Source organism: Strix aluco, chromosome 22 (genome assembly GCF_031877795.1).
Source record: "Strix aluco isolate bStrAlu1 chromosome 22, bStrAlu1.hap1, whole genome shotgun sequence".
Lineage (NCBI taxonomy): Eukaryota > Metazoa > Chordata > Aves > Strigiformes > Strigidae > Strix > Strix aluco.
Genome location: NC_133952.1, coordinates 2500833 through 2514571, shown reverse-complemented (window position 1 = coordinate 2514571; position 13739 = coordinate 2500833). Strand labels below are relative to the sequence as shown.

Genomic DNA, 13739 nt, shown 5'->3' with positions numbered 1-13739 from the left:
ATTACAGACATTTGCATTCGTTCCACTATTGACCTGAGAGATCTTCCTTCAATTCTTTTAACACTATTTATTATATAGTTTTCAGGCAACAGCCTTTGATGTAATTCTTAGTTTGACTGAGACAACTTCTTCCCTTGTAACAACAGCTTGTCAATAACTGTGACTGTCCTTCTTTGATACGAAATTGAAACGATCAGCTCTGAATTGTTAAAGGAAGATCACAGGCTAGTGCTCCCAATTCTCATTAATTTATTGCTAGTTTTGCAACAGTGGGCCTTTTTCTGAAGTCCAGCAGCTGGAATTTTAAATGACTCTGTCAGAATCTCCTCTTTTAACTGAAGTATTTTTTCCTAATTTTCATGGATGTGGAAAAAACAGGAATCATGACATAAATGACTAAAAATGTTCAAAAAAATTATCATTGTTGGTTTCCCTCCCACCCCCAAATAATTGGTTTTGAATTTGTCTTGTGATATTTGGGGGTCTAACAGATTGCATTAAGATATGCCAACCCAAACATAAACTGCTAAAGGTTGGACCAGATGATCTTCTGAAGTCCCTTCCAACCTGAGCTGTTCTAGGATTCTGTATGGCTCTACCACACTTTGCAAAGCAGAATGTTTCTATCAATTTAGGGAAATGCTTCTGAACCTACCATTCTTCCAGGAGAAGATTTTGCTGTTGCTCTGTGTGTACCACTGTCACCCACTGATGTCTGAACTCTGAATCTTGTTCCCAGAGCTCCACTGTTTGTCAGGTTGATGGTCCGTGAAATTGTCTCTCCCACCACATGGCTGCCAAAGTCAATGAGCTCTTTATCTAGTGCCAGCTGTGAGAAGATAAACCATTAATTACGACTGTCCTAGATAGTCAGTAATGTCAGTTGAATGAGCAGCCACCTTTTCAAGAATAGGACTTTAAAGTTCTTATTATAATTTCAAAGATGGTATCAAATAACATGAACTGTGGGTATCCTGCCTTTTTGTAGAAGCCAACTCTTGTTAAACTGAGCCACTTCCTTTTCAGTCCACTATATGACAATGGAAAAAACAGGTTAAATTCTGTTCATAGTAGCAGCTTGCATTAAGTCCTCAGGAATTTACTCTGGAAGTAGGTAATATTTCCATACCAATTCAACATTATTGCTCTTGTGTTACAGTAAAGTGGTTTTATTAGCATTCAAGCTGAGATGCAAGCAGCATTTAACATCATATTGTGACGTATTACGTACAAGTTTATAACACATGTTGCCTTATTTCTTTGAGCTACCATGGTTTATAACCAGTTTGAAAAGTAATACACTACTTCATATAGAATTTTTAATGACTTTGTAACTGGGTATATGATAACAAAACACTTGCAATTCAAGTTCAAGCATCAAAAAAGACAAAGACAACTTGGTTGCTTGCTAGTATCCTGCTTACAGCTGAACTCTTCCCACTCTCAGGGCATAATGAACAGGAGTTCTTGTGCATAATTAGCACAGAATGATGGTACGAATTCTCTAGGTGAAGGAAATTACTCCTCTGATCAAAGATGAACGTGCTGGCTTTCTACTGCACTGTGCATTCTCATCTTCAAGGTCCTCTGACTGAAAACCATATACAATCCTATACAGAGTCAGATTTCAGCAGGCAGTGTTGATGTGATATCATTCTAGCTTCCTACAAGTGCTTAAAATTAAGAACATCCGTAAATACCTTGCTAGATTGCTAATGTAATAATTATAGTGCACTACCTTTCAGTTACTTCCCTCTTCTATTCTCTGTGTAACAGATTATTCTTGATTCATTTCCCTGTGCACAAAAGTTTCAATGTGCAATCCAGTAAAAAAACTTTACGTGCAATCTTATTCATACAATTTACTGAAACGTAATACTACGAACTCCAGGAAGACATTCATATGTCTAAAACCTTTTTAGAATGATCTTTTAATTTTTTGTTAAGTGTATTTCCAGTATATCCCAAATTTTGCAATGCCAGTCTTATTCTGATACTGGGTGTCTCCTTGCATAATCTTTTTCCTCTAGCATTATATGTTCTCATCTGTAATTTCTTTTGGCCTGTAAAGCCAAAGGTGCTCTTAGCTAGGAAGGAAGTAATTTAGAAACCAAGTTGTTGCTTTTATCAAATTCTTTCTTCAAATTAGCTCGTAGGAAGTGAAGATATCTAAAAAAGTTAGTGCTGCCTGTAGTTTCATCTTTTAATAGTAAGAAAACTGTGTTCTTTGGTTAAAATTTTATATAGAATTCTCAAAAGATTTTGAGATGCTGGAAGAAAGATTATGTGCTTTTTATAAATGTCAGAAAGGATAGAAAGATACTGTGATATTTTGTCTACATAGAAAATTAAAGTTAAGAATGAACTACTGCAGGTCTGGGATGGGATTTCCAAAAATTACAAAGAGAAAAAGATAGTTCATTTCCAGCCACCATTTCTCTTCCCTCCATTCACAATGTAACACTGTGTCCTTGATTTCTAACCAGAACTACTTCAGTTAATTCCACTCTGAAGTTAAAGTTACAGCTCATGGTTAAGTAAATCCATTAAGATAATGTGGTATAAATCTCAGTGTAACCCAGGAAGCTAAGGAATGAATAATTTTCTGGAAAGAGACTCTCCATTTAGAAGGAAAAAAAAAAAAGAAGGCAATATAAATACTTCTTGCTAAATATTTTCAATGTTTATGCTATCCCACATTTTCGATCACTGTTATACTGACTCTGAACATAAAAAAAGTCACTTACAATGCATCTCTTGGCTGTACATTTCAGTGGAACAGAAAAAGAACCTGTCTGTGCCATAAACATGACTTCTCCTTCCAGATTTTCATTTATCTAGAAAACAAGTAATTTGCAAAGATTTAGCCTATGTAGTCTGATGAAAAACTTTTTCACTCATTCTTTGAGTAACATTTTAAAATGTATCTCTATAGATTCTACATTTCCACTTTAAAACAGTCTTTGATAACTGCCTGGCTAACTTTAGCTATGCAATATTAAAAAACTTTTTGTTTGGAGCAAATTTCGAGACATACTCTGAGAATACTTAGTGCCAGGAATCTTTCGAAAATGCACCCTTAAAACATCTTACTACAATTTAACAGAGCTTGAACCTGCACACAGTTAACCAAGTACCACAGTACCTTTTCTAGAAATGCAGTTTGTTTCCTTGTTAACAGTTAGGAAATTAAATTAATGATGTTTTTTAATCAGACTAGTGGATTACACTAGGATTCTTATCACTGTGTAATTTAGCATTCACGTGCACTTACCATTGGCTTAAATGTTACCAAGATTTCACAGGACATTCCAGCAGGCATTTTGCCAGGAGGGTCAAACCTATGGAGATAATTAACATAAAACACCAAATTAAGGCTATGTATGAAACATCCAGCTCCTATTGTGGTAACAATGGCAGATTTTTTTCTTTTCCCTACTTGGATTACTTAGAAAAGTCAGAATGAGTGACAGATTAATGAAAAGCTACAGAACCCTGCTGTAATTGTAAAACTGCAAAGGGTGATTCTTTATTGAGGTTTTACTCAAAGTCTTAAAGTGCTTTTAAAAGGCAAGAATTATTGCCTTCATGCTACAGGCAAGAGCCTGAAGCCAAACAGGTGAAGCTGAGGCACAACAATATCAAGATCAGGGTGGCCCGGTCACCTGTTCTAACAATGAGGAAGCAGTCTTCTCCCAGTCTCCATTTTGAGTGTTGCTCAAAATGTAACATCTGCCCTGTCCAAGCGGGAAATGAAGAGGTAAACCAACAAAGGTGAATGCAGATGATTAGATAATGTGCTGCTTGCTGCAAACTGTATCAAAATTATCTTGAATAGAAACTGCCACTCATTTCAGTGTCTCATTTCATGGTCTCCACAATGCAAACAAAATGCCCGTCAGAAGAGAAGAAATCTCACAGCTGCACTCTAAATGAGATGAAGGCACTACAGGAGACCTGGTCAGCCTGACAGAGCCAGAAGGGAAGCCAGATTAAATGGACAACAACATGTTGTCAGCCATGGGAATACCTAAGCAAACCGGGCCGTACCAAAACACAAAACATACAGGCTAATCACAATTTTATCAAAACAAAAGCAAGATAAAACATTTTCAAACAGAAAAGGGAAGCGCTGTTACGAATTCAGGAACTTGAAATGTGAATAGGGAAATAAGCACCTGTATATTGACCTTCAGAACAGATCACTAGCAGCTTCTCCTGAGAAAGACTTGAAGGAATAGCTCCTTCTATTTCAAATGTCACCTTGATAAAATATTAATATTTTGCCAAACACACAGAACCACTCTGCTGAGAATAGACTCCCACTGCACACAGATGTAATAATGCTCATTTTAACCATTAGAATATAGCTTTTTATTAGCAAATATAGCATCTGTCACTGATAACAGTTCTCAAGCATTACGTCCATAACGATCTGTGTAAGTGATTCAGAGGACAGCTGACACTACCACAGTTTAGATGGACTGGGTATTTTCAAAATACTCGGTAAAACTATTTTGGAACAAACAGTTTATGTCTGGTTCTACTTGAGAAGAGATAAGCATTATACAGCATAAGATCAGTGTCTACAAATCTGATCTGTCCTGCTCAAATTAATAATATAACAATGGATAATAAGATCTATAGATTATTTTTGCTAGCTATCTATCTGGCAAATGTATGGGCAACCAATTTATTTGAAAAAAAATTGAATTCATCAGACATCGAAAAATCATTGACTCAGTCTATTCACAATTCTTGATGTTTAATGTCTTTTGGAGAGTACTTTAAAGGCAATTATTTCAAGGAAAGACTCAGACCTTTCAGAAAGGGTTGTTTCAGTTTTGGCCACAAATCAGAGGTGCTGATTTAAAGTATGTAGTTGTCCAACATACTAAATGAGAAAAAAAAAAATCACTCTGAGAGTAGGAAAAAACCCTCATTTTGTCAGATTAGTAGCTTCAGACTTCGTAATAGAAATTAAACATGTATTATAAATGGGTCAAAATCAAATCCACATACATGATTTCAAAACAAGCCAAAACCACCATTCATATTCAGCTGAGCACCAGAGCAAGTTTAAAAGCGCAAGTGCTCGGCTGTCTGGTGGCCAGTTGTGCATCTCCATTAGTCTGTGACTGAAGTGCTGAACATCCTTACCAAGACCTTCTACAGCAGCTGGATTCAGAGCTCCAGGTGATCACATGCAGGCAAGAGCATGTTCACATTCCAGCGTACTCTTACAGGGATGAAGTGGGCAAGGAATGGTTTACCTATGCCCTGTGATTTTTCTTATCAAGCTAGCTAGAAATTCCAAGAGCAATCTATCACTACGAAGCAGCAGTGGGTAGGGAGCTTTAAAATGATCTCTGGAGTATGAAATCAGTTACTGTGGCAATACAACCTGTTTATTTCACTGGGGTATGATTTCACTGGGGTATGATTCAACACTCACAGAAATGGTTTCTTCAGGTCAGTCAGCTGTAAGAGTTGAAACCTTCACTTTTTATGTAAGCCAGATGAATTTGCTCTGATGTCTTCTATTTGTCAGTAAGCTTCACTTACACACAAACAAGAACTTTAGTATTTTTTCACTTTAAGGCTAAACTACAATCAATATTTTTTTTTGTTTCACAGTTTCAAGCAAATGTATTACCTTCTTGACTTCACTTTTTAGATACAGGCAAGTTGTGAAAAGTAGTATTTTATATTTTAAAAGGCTTGGAATATCTCCAGAAAAAGTAAATTATTCTTAAAAAGAAACAATTTGGGGATACTTCCACTTGTTTATTTATAAACAATCAAATAAAATTATCAGTATATTAATTTGCAATCTCTCCCAACTGGAGAGTACTTTGTTATGTAATCTGTCATCAGGATTATATGAAAGGATTGATGGGAAAGACCACAGGACTTTAATTTACATGCTCTTTGCTCCAAGATTGATTCCTTCATCAGCTTCTTCACATTTAAACTTCAGCAGTAATCTGGAAATTAGTGTGATTCATGCTATGAAGGGTGATGGCTGGTGAGAGAGGTTTGCCTAGGCTTAAAGGCCCCTGTGGTGGCCTAGAAAGATGCTTGGGTCCTCTTTTAGTTCTTTGTACCTACAAAGAGATCTTTTTCTCCTTTTTAAAAGGGTCTGATGTTTTTGAAAAAAAGCTTTCTGCTTGTTCAGGGCTGGCAGTTACCACAGGTCAATATTGCTGTCCACGGATTCAGGCCTGGGCCCTTGCTATCACCACTACAGAAACCAACGACTGGCAGCTCGGGCTCAGTGAGCCTCGTACTCCTCAGCTCTGAGACGCAGTTCCTTTGCTCATCACACAAGAATGGGATATAATAATTTAGATGTATTTACTGAAATCTATTTAATTTGCTACAAAATTTGGTTACATCTCCTGTTGTGGTACGAAGGTAAAACAAGCAACTAGTCTACAGTTAATTTTACTTACTGAACACTGATGAAGTCCTTCAGCCATTCACTGATTCCCACTAGTCTGCAGAAATTAACACTGTAGGATGCGTTTATCAAAGCTATCTTCTTTTTGTAGATGTGACCAACATCAAAATCCTTGGAATATGAAACATAGCAGGTGGTGTGAATTACAGGTAGTAGCATTTGCACAGGTAATGACAAAACCAATTTTTACCACAGTTGTGCTCACAGCCCCTACTGGGATCACAGGCCTGTGTGCAGAGCATTGTACAAACCCATAAAGCATTGCCTTGCTCTGAACTTTTAAAACATACAGCTTAGAAAGCCAGAACTCATGCTTCCTGGATGGGGCAACTTTATCTGGGTCTGTGAACAGCTAATGCACCAAGCTGCTCTGTCTTGCTGCAGTGAATATCAAAGACTTGATGTCACATTCGTGGTCTACGAGAGCTGTTAACAGTTTAGACAACACAGATTTTTTGGACACAGAGCAAGGTGCCACTGGCTCCCAGTGGAGGTCTGCTGGTTCTGTGCAAGGCACAGGCTCCCAGCTCCTGATAAAACCAGAACACCACGCACGCTGGGCACCTGGGCACCTTCACTACACAGCCAAGAGCCCCGCAGGCTGACTGGCGGTGTGTTTCTCTGACAGAAGATTTGTCTGATGTGCCACACCAGCACCAAGTGCAGAGAAGAACCAGGCAGTGTTACACGTTCTCACAGGACACTTGTTAATTAGAATACAGAGATAAACTGCAGCTCAGTTTCCTCACGACCAGTACAATATGATGGTCCCCTGCAAACTGAAATCTTAACGGGATTGGAGGCATGACTTCTTGAAGGGTGTTATTTTATAGTAATAATGTATATGCAAACAATATATGTCATAGTTATGCTGCCTTTTAAAAAACATGGAACACAGTCTAACAAGATGTTTCATCACTTGCTCACCTTTCTGACAGTAATTAAATTCCCTTAAGTAAATGAAATATTTTATAATTTACACATAAGTAGTTTATTTAATCTGACTATAACCCACCTAAGAGATCGCTAGAGAAAAAGACAAGTACTGTTTCAGGTTTGACTAGAGATCTATTAAAGACAACAAGATTTTTTTTTTTCTTCCCAGTGCAACAGAACTTTGATCAAGACATGGCTACACACATACAGTAGGTACATGCATCACCTTTACAGATCCTGTGCAGAATGGCCACTAACCTTGAAATGAATGGAACTTGGTTTACTATAGAACGTACATCCTTTACGTTCATGACCAGACACTATTTGCTTGTGAAAAATTCCAGTTTGGTATCCCTCCATTTTTTTCTCAAAACTGTCTTTTTTCACTTTTGGATCCATTGCTTCTTTGGATACCTAATAAGGAACATCAGTAAAACACACTGTGACTGTAAGTAAGTCTGATCATTTCAGTTATGGGCCAGTGCTTCTTTCATGCAAGTATAGCAATATCTATGGATATTATTTCTTTTTGATTGATTATAAAGTCTGCTCTTAAAGGTCTTCTGCATCTCAAAAAAGCAGTATATGCAAGTATACCTTGGAATAACATTTAAGATCTTAACTACACAATTCCACTCTTATAGAGTGTATTATTTATTTCTATTTAGAGTACAGAATACTATTACTTTGTGACCAGACACACTTTTCTTTGCCTAGCATGGTATGAAAAAAGTTGCTTACACATGAAGCAATCTGTGTTGCCAACTCCACAGAAAGTCATGTTTAGTTTTCCTAAAACTCAAGTGAACATGATGTGATGTATGTCTTCACATATCTCTGAACTAAAGTTATTTTCTCTAAGAGAACAAACACCACAAGAATAGTGAAACAGAAATTACTCTGATGATATTCTCACATCTGAATCTCTACATCTGATGTAATAATGTCTGCATTTTAACTGAAAAAATAGATAATTGTTTTTAAGCAAGGTTTTTAAAACAGCACTTGCCTGGGTCGTTACTTCAGATACCTACAACTACAAGAGAGGCAAAGGAAATTTTTCTAATCCATTAAGATACTTTTATGGATACTGTCAAAACATAAAGACTAACTTTACAATGAGTCAACTACAAAAGGATCTCATCCAAATTTTTCTTTTTTTCTATTTCTAGTAAGAGATATCACAACACTTACCTTGCGCAAGTCACATTCCTGACTCCAAAGTCCTGGGAACTCTGGTTCTATTAGGGTCTCGTCCCCCCATTTCTCCTCTTCACTACTTTCACAGAGCACATCGGGGGCTATTTGTTCAGAAATCTCTCCTACAGACGCAGTTCTCTCACCAGCTGAGGAACCAGCTGATGGAGAGCGCCGCGACTTTTGTGAAAGAACATAAGTTTTGAAGATATAGTTACAAAGTACTAGAGGACAGTTACTTCAACAGTTAACAGTTTTTGAGGAGATTTTATAATACCGAAGTGACAGGTCTATAAAGCTCAGAGGCCAAAGATGACAACTTAGGGCAATCCCTTCTTAAGACACTAAATACAGACAAAATCTTATGTTAAAAGCATCTATATGACATGAACTGTGTACTATAGGAGGCTAGAAACTAGTCCTCAGGCATGAAAATACCAACCGTAGTTTCTGAATGTTTTGTGTATCACATGATAACCAAGGACTTGGTTGTTTTGATGTAGTATGACTATTTCTACCAACACCTGTCCCCCACACCTTTTCTTTTAAATACCTAAAGACTGCATGAAGCCACTAGTTTCATGAGGGAATTCAATTCACTCCACCTCTATTTTCCAGGCCAGTACTCCCTGGAATACTGTGCAGGTAAAAAAACCCCAAAATATCCAGGAAGCTTATGTGTAGAGAGAACTGCTATCGCCTTTCCAATACAGTGGAAACATTTCTATTGTGCTGATCTGAATCTGAAACTTCCTCAGCAATGGAGGTAATTAAAAAGGAAGTGAGGGTACTTTGCATGGTTTTGATGCCTGTTGTGATTCATGTGTTTGAAAATTCACCTCTTCTTACAAATGCCCTTAAAAAATCTCCCACAGCAAACCAGGCAATGTCTTTATTCATACAAACATCAACAGTCTAGAAAAGGGAGACAGTCATTAAGAGATCCAACAGAGAAATTACTCCCCTCTTGATCTGTACTGTCTGGTACTAGGTTGCAGCCTGTGCTAAACACAGGCAAAAGAATTCACTGCCCTGCACCTGTGACAAAATAAATCAGAAGACAGTTAATTCTTAGGCCTTTGTTTACCTGTGATATCGCTCCAGCTGAACTTTTGCAGGTCTTCTCAATATACTGCCATGTTTTCATTCTCCACAGTAAAGAACCCTCAAGTTTACCACCACCCTTAATTTTCTTAGTACAGGACTGACTTTTTTTCTGCTTGTGAATAGAAGCTTTTTCTTGCAAAATTCGAGATACAATCTCCGTTTTTCTTGATTTTTGCCGTTCTCTAGCAGCTCTGTAATCCAATGTTTTAAGAAATATTAAACCAACCATGGCTGTTTGCTAATAATATTAACTACAGTCCAGTTTCTTTTGAGCCTTTAAGCTAAACAGCAAGTCGTTAAACTGGGTGCAGTGGTAATTTGTGTTAAGACACCAGGCGATTCAGAGGCTATTTATACATTTTTGCAGACTAAATATATTCAATTACAGTGTTTTAGAAGTTGAGGAGTTGACAAAGCATACCCGTCATTGCTACTGAAAACAAAGTTTTAAAATAATTTCCCTAACCTAGTTAGCTATTTAAAGAAAACTGCTTATCTGAAATCCAGTGGATTTAACAAAGGGAGGAAGAATGGTTAAAGGTAAGGACGTAAGTGCTGAACTTGGAAGATATGAATTCCAAGCTATGTACAACTACAAATTCCGTGACCCACTGGGTAGTGTGACAAAAGTGACAGTAGATCATTTAATCTCAGTTTTAATACCAGCAATTAAATACACAATTTTCTGCCACAGATATTACCCACAATAATGATGGCTTTTAATATAGACTTCCACCTCTTCAACTAACCCATATAGGTAATTACTGATTCTAAATAGGAGCAAAGAAAATATCACCTCTCATTTAAATACAGGCTACTGCTTACTGAAGCACTTTAATGTCTGAATTTAGCCTCATGATGCCCCATTAAGCAGATAAATGGCACTGTATTTATAATGTATTTTTGGAAAATCATGGTACAAAGAAATTAATCATGGTTACAAAGACATAGGAATGACTCCCAGCGCTATCTGCCTGAAGTATAAAGCCATCCTCTGTTCCTGTGATCAGTTCTGGTCTTTATGAATCTTTTTATAGGTGATATACAAATTAATGACACAATGGTTTTAATGACTAAAGAGTTATTTTCTTTTGAGTATAATTCAGAAATATACATTCAGGCTGAAATATACTCAGAGAAAACTAAGAATATCCCTTCCCAGAAAAGGAGAAAGGCAGAGCCCTGGGAGAAATAACTAAGAGATTCTTCAGCAGATTGGCAGGATTGTAGCTGAAATTAGAAAAGAACCGCTGTGAGAAACATGACACAGCTAACATTAAGACTAACAAACTGTGATCTCCCGTGGCCTGCAGAGGGAAACAGTAAAAGGGAGAAAGCAAGCAAGGTGAAAAGGACTAAACTTAAATAGAGTCAGATGTTTCTGGCAGATCTCTACAAACTGATATGATTATTTTATTAACATGATTTTTAGAACATATTTAGGGATAGGAAAAGTGGTGTTATGCAGCCATCAAGAATGAAGCTTTATTTAATCAAAACTTAAGACTTATTGAACCTTTACTTATTAAATCTCTAACATTTGCTACAGGTTACTGCCCTTGTAGCAGAGCCAGCATGCAGAAACACACACCTCAGCTCCCCTCTGTTTGGCATCTTAGTTCAAATTCATCTTCATAAGTGATTAAAACCAATAATTAAGTTTTGCACTGGAGCAGATGATATACAGGCACATTCCTATCAACTTTCCTACAAAAGCAGAGGAGTAATTTCAATTTAAAAAAGCACGAAGGAGTATACCTTGCTTCTGACCTTACTGCAGAGCAATCTTCCAGAGACTGACTCTAAAAGCCTAGAAAGCAGTTCAATTTTTATAGGGACAGCGTTCAGGAAATGCAGAAATACAGTTACTTCAGGCATCCAGTTTGGGTTCACTCAATTTTCCTCCTGGAGTAGTTTATCTTCTTTGCACTACTTGTAGAATGTGGACTCCTAACTTTAGTTCTCTGAGCAATACACCTAAGCTAGAAATTCAAGTTGCTTAAACCAGATGATACAAATATCACACATACAGAGTATGAGTTCCCTCCCTCGAGACAGCATCCTAGATGTTGTGTTTCACAATCTGATGAAGAGCTCCAATATATTCCTGCAGGAGTAAGCAGCTGAGAGTTTGATAGAGATATGAATACTTACTGTTTCTCTTTTTCATGCTCTAGCAGTCGCTTCTGGAGAAAAATTTCCTTGGCAACATTGCCTCCTTCTGCTAGGATAGCTTCCCTCATTTTCATCTCCTGCTTCTTTGCCTCAAAGGCCATTGCTTTGTTCCGAACCTGGAGAGCTTGGAGTTTTTCCTTATGAAGCCATACAAACCAGTTACATATTTTATCCACATATTAAAGAATATAAAACAGAGAACCCTGCGTTGATCCTATATATAAATTTTGGTAGATTTCTCTGAAGTAGAACTTACTGGGTTCAACATACGCAGTAGTCGTAGTGTGCTGAGATGCAGAAAGCTCTGACGAGGTCAGGGCTACTTCTTTACCCTTCCAGCCTGCCCTTGAAATGCTCCTCAATGAAGCAATGTGAAAAGATACGGTTCTAATCAAATCAGTATTAAATTAAGATAATTTCCTCAGATTCTACAACTTCTTAAATAACTGCTTTTTCTGCCATATGTTTTCTCCATATGAAGTATTTCTGCATTAGGATCCAGATAACTGGAAATGCTTCTGGCTGAGTTTTCAGAGAACTTATTTGTAGCATGCATTATTTTCAAGAGAGTTACTCTACCAGAACAACTAGACTGCTGACAGAATAAACTCCCTAAGTAGGAGTGTCAAAATCTGCCCATACAAATCCAACACCATTACTGCCATAGTTAAATTCTCCCCAGTTTCAAGAGATCTGGTCGGTGATCTGACAGCATCACACAACAATTCTGCAATGAAAACCGAAACTACTTGCATTAAAACCTAGCAGTCTAACAAATTAATTTCTTCATTCCGCATCTAAGGCACGGCAGCAGTACCCGATTGGAAGTTATGCTGGTTTTCAGGGAAAGCACAGCTTGTATCCTTCTCTCCATATGCTCCTGAGTTTTCACTTCTTCCTTTGCATTTTTTTCATGAATTCTGTAAGCAAAGTAAAATCTTTCAGGCTCATATCCTGGAAAGCTTTTAGTATTAGAATGTTTAACCTGACAAGTAGTAATTGTCAATGTCACCAAACATTCTTCCTGTAAGCCTCTGTGTTTACTATGATACTGGGTGTGGGGAAAGAGGAACAGTTGGAAGACTCTTCTATATATGGTACCGCTCAAGTTACAAGTGCCAACAGGCTTTCAACTAGTTTGCTCAACAACTTCTTTTTTTTTTTTATAATTTTGAATATGAAGAATGTGTTCCACATTATGACATATGTCTAGTTGCTAAAATAAAGAATGAATTCAGGTGTTGCTCACATAACCAATATCTAAACAATTACACAGTGAACTTTATACAAGCCAATCATTTGTACCCGCGCTAAAAATAAACACTAGAAACTCTAAAAGCTAGAAATACGTGGGCATGAATCAAGCCTGAGAGTATTCCAGCTAATATAATAGTAAACTAGAAAAAAATTAGTAAGATCGATATATTTGATACATTACTCAGGGATAAAAAAAAATCTATTTGGTTGTTTGTTCTTCTTAATTATTATGTTTTCACATGCCATCTAATGAAAAATAAATCAACACAGAAACAGTACAATATTTCAATCATTTTTTCAATTAAGTCCTAATATACAAGTAAAAGTAAGCAACAAATGTTCAGTTTCTTCAGTAGCAAAATAATTCAACACCACAATGATTCTATAAACATAAACCAACGAAGAGAACATTTAATTTACCATCAACCAGAAAAGGAGCACAAAGAAATGGCCTATTGACCAATTTTACCAGACAGCAAGAAAGCTTTTTTACCACGTTTCAGAGGGACTATAGAATGGCAGAGTGCAAGTTTCAAATCTGGAATTTAGTTATACTACTTCCAACTACTTCAGTTAACGACAGACACATATATTAAAAATGTTT

General features: G+C 37.0%; 1 protein-coding gene across 1 annotated transcript in view; it reads right to left on the bottom strand.

The window, feature by feature from the left end:
* CFAP74 (cilia and flagella associated protein 74) overlaps window positions 1-13739 on the bottom strand; it is a 49200-nt gene that overhangs the window by 26345 nt on the left and 9116 nt on the right. Inside the window, exons 9-17 of the mRNA XM_074848464.1 lie at window positions 12696-12798; window positions 11858-12015; window positions 9684-9894; window positions 8594-8776; window positions 7658-7813; window positions 6456-6574; window positions 3275-3341; window positions 2748-2837; window positions 656-829 (exon numbers count right to left, since the gene is read on the bottom strand). Of these exons, the coding sequence (XP_074704565.1) occupies window positions 656-829; window positions 2748-2837; window positions 3275-3341; window positions 6456-6574; window positions 7658-7813; window positions 8594-8776; window positions 9684-9894; window positions 11858-12015; window positions 12696-12798 (1261 nt within the window). The remainder of the gene's footprint in view (window positions 1-655; window positions 830-2747; window positions 2838-3274; window positions 3342-6455; window positions 6575-7657; window positions 7814-8593; window positions 8777-9683; window positions 9895-11857; window positions 12016-12695; window positions 12799-13739) is intronic.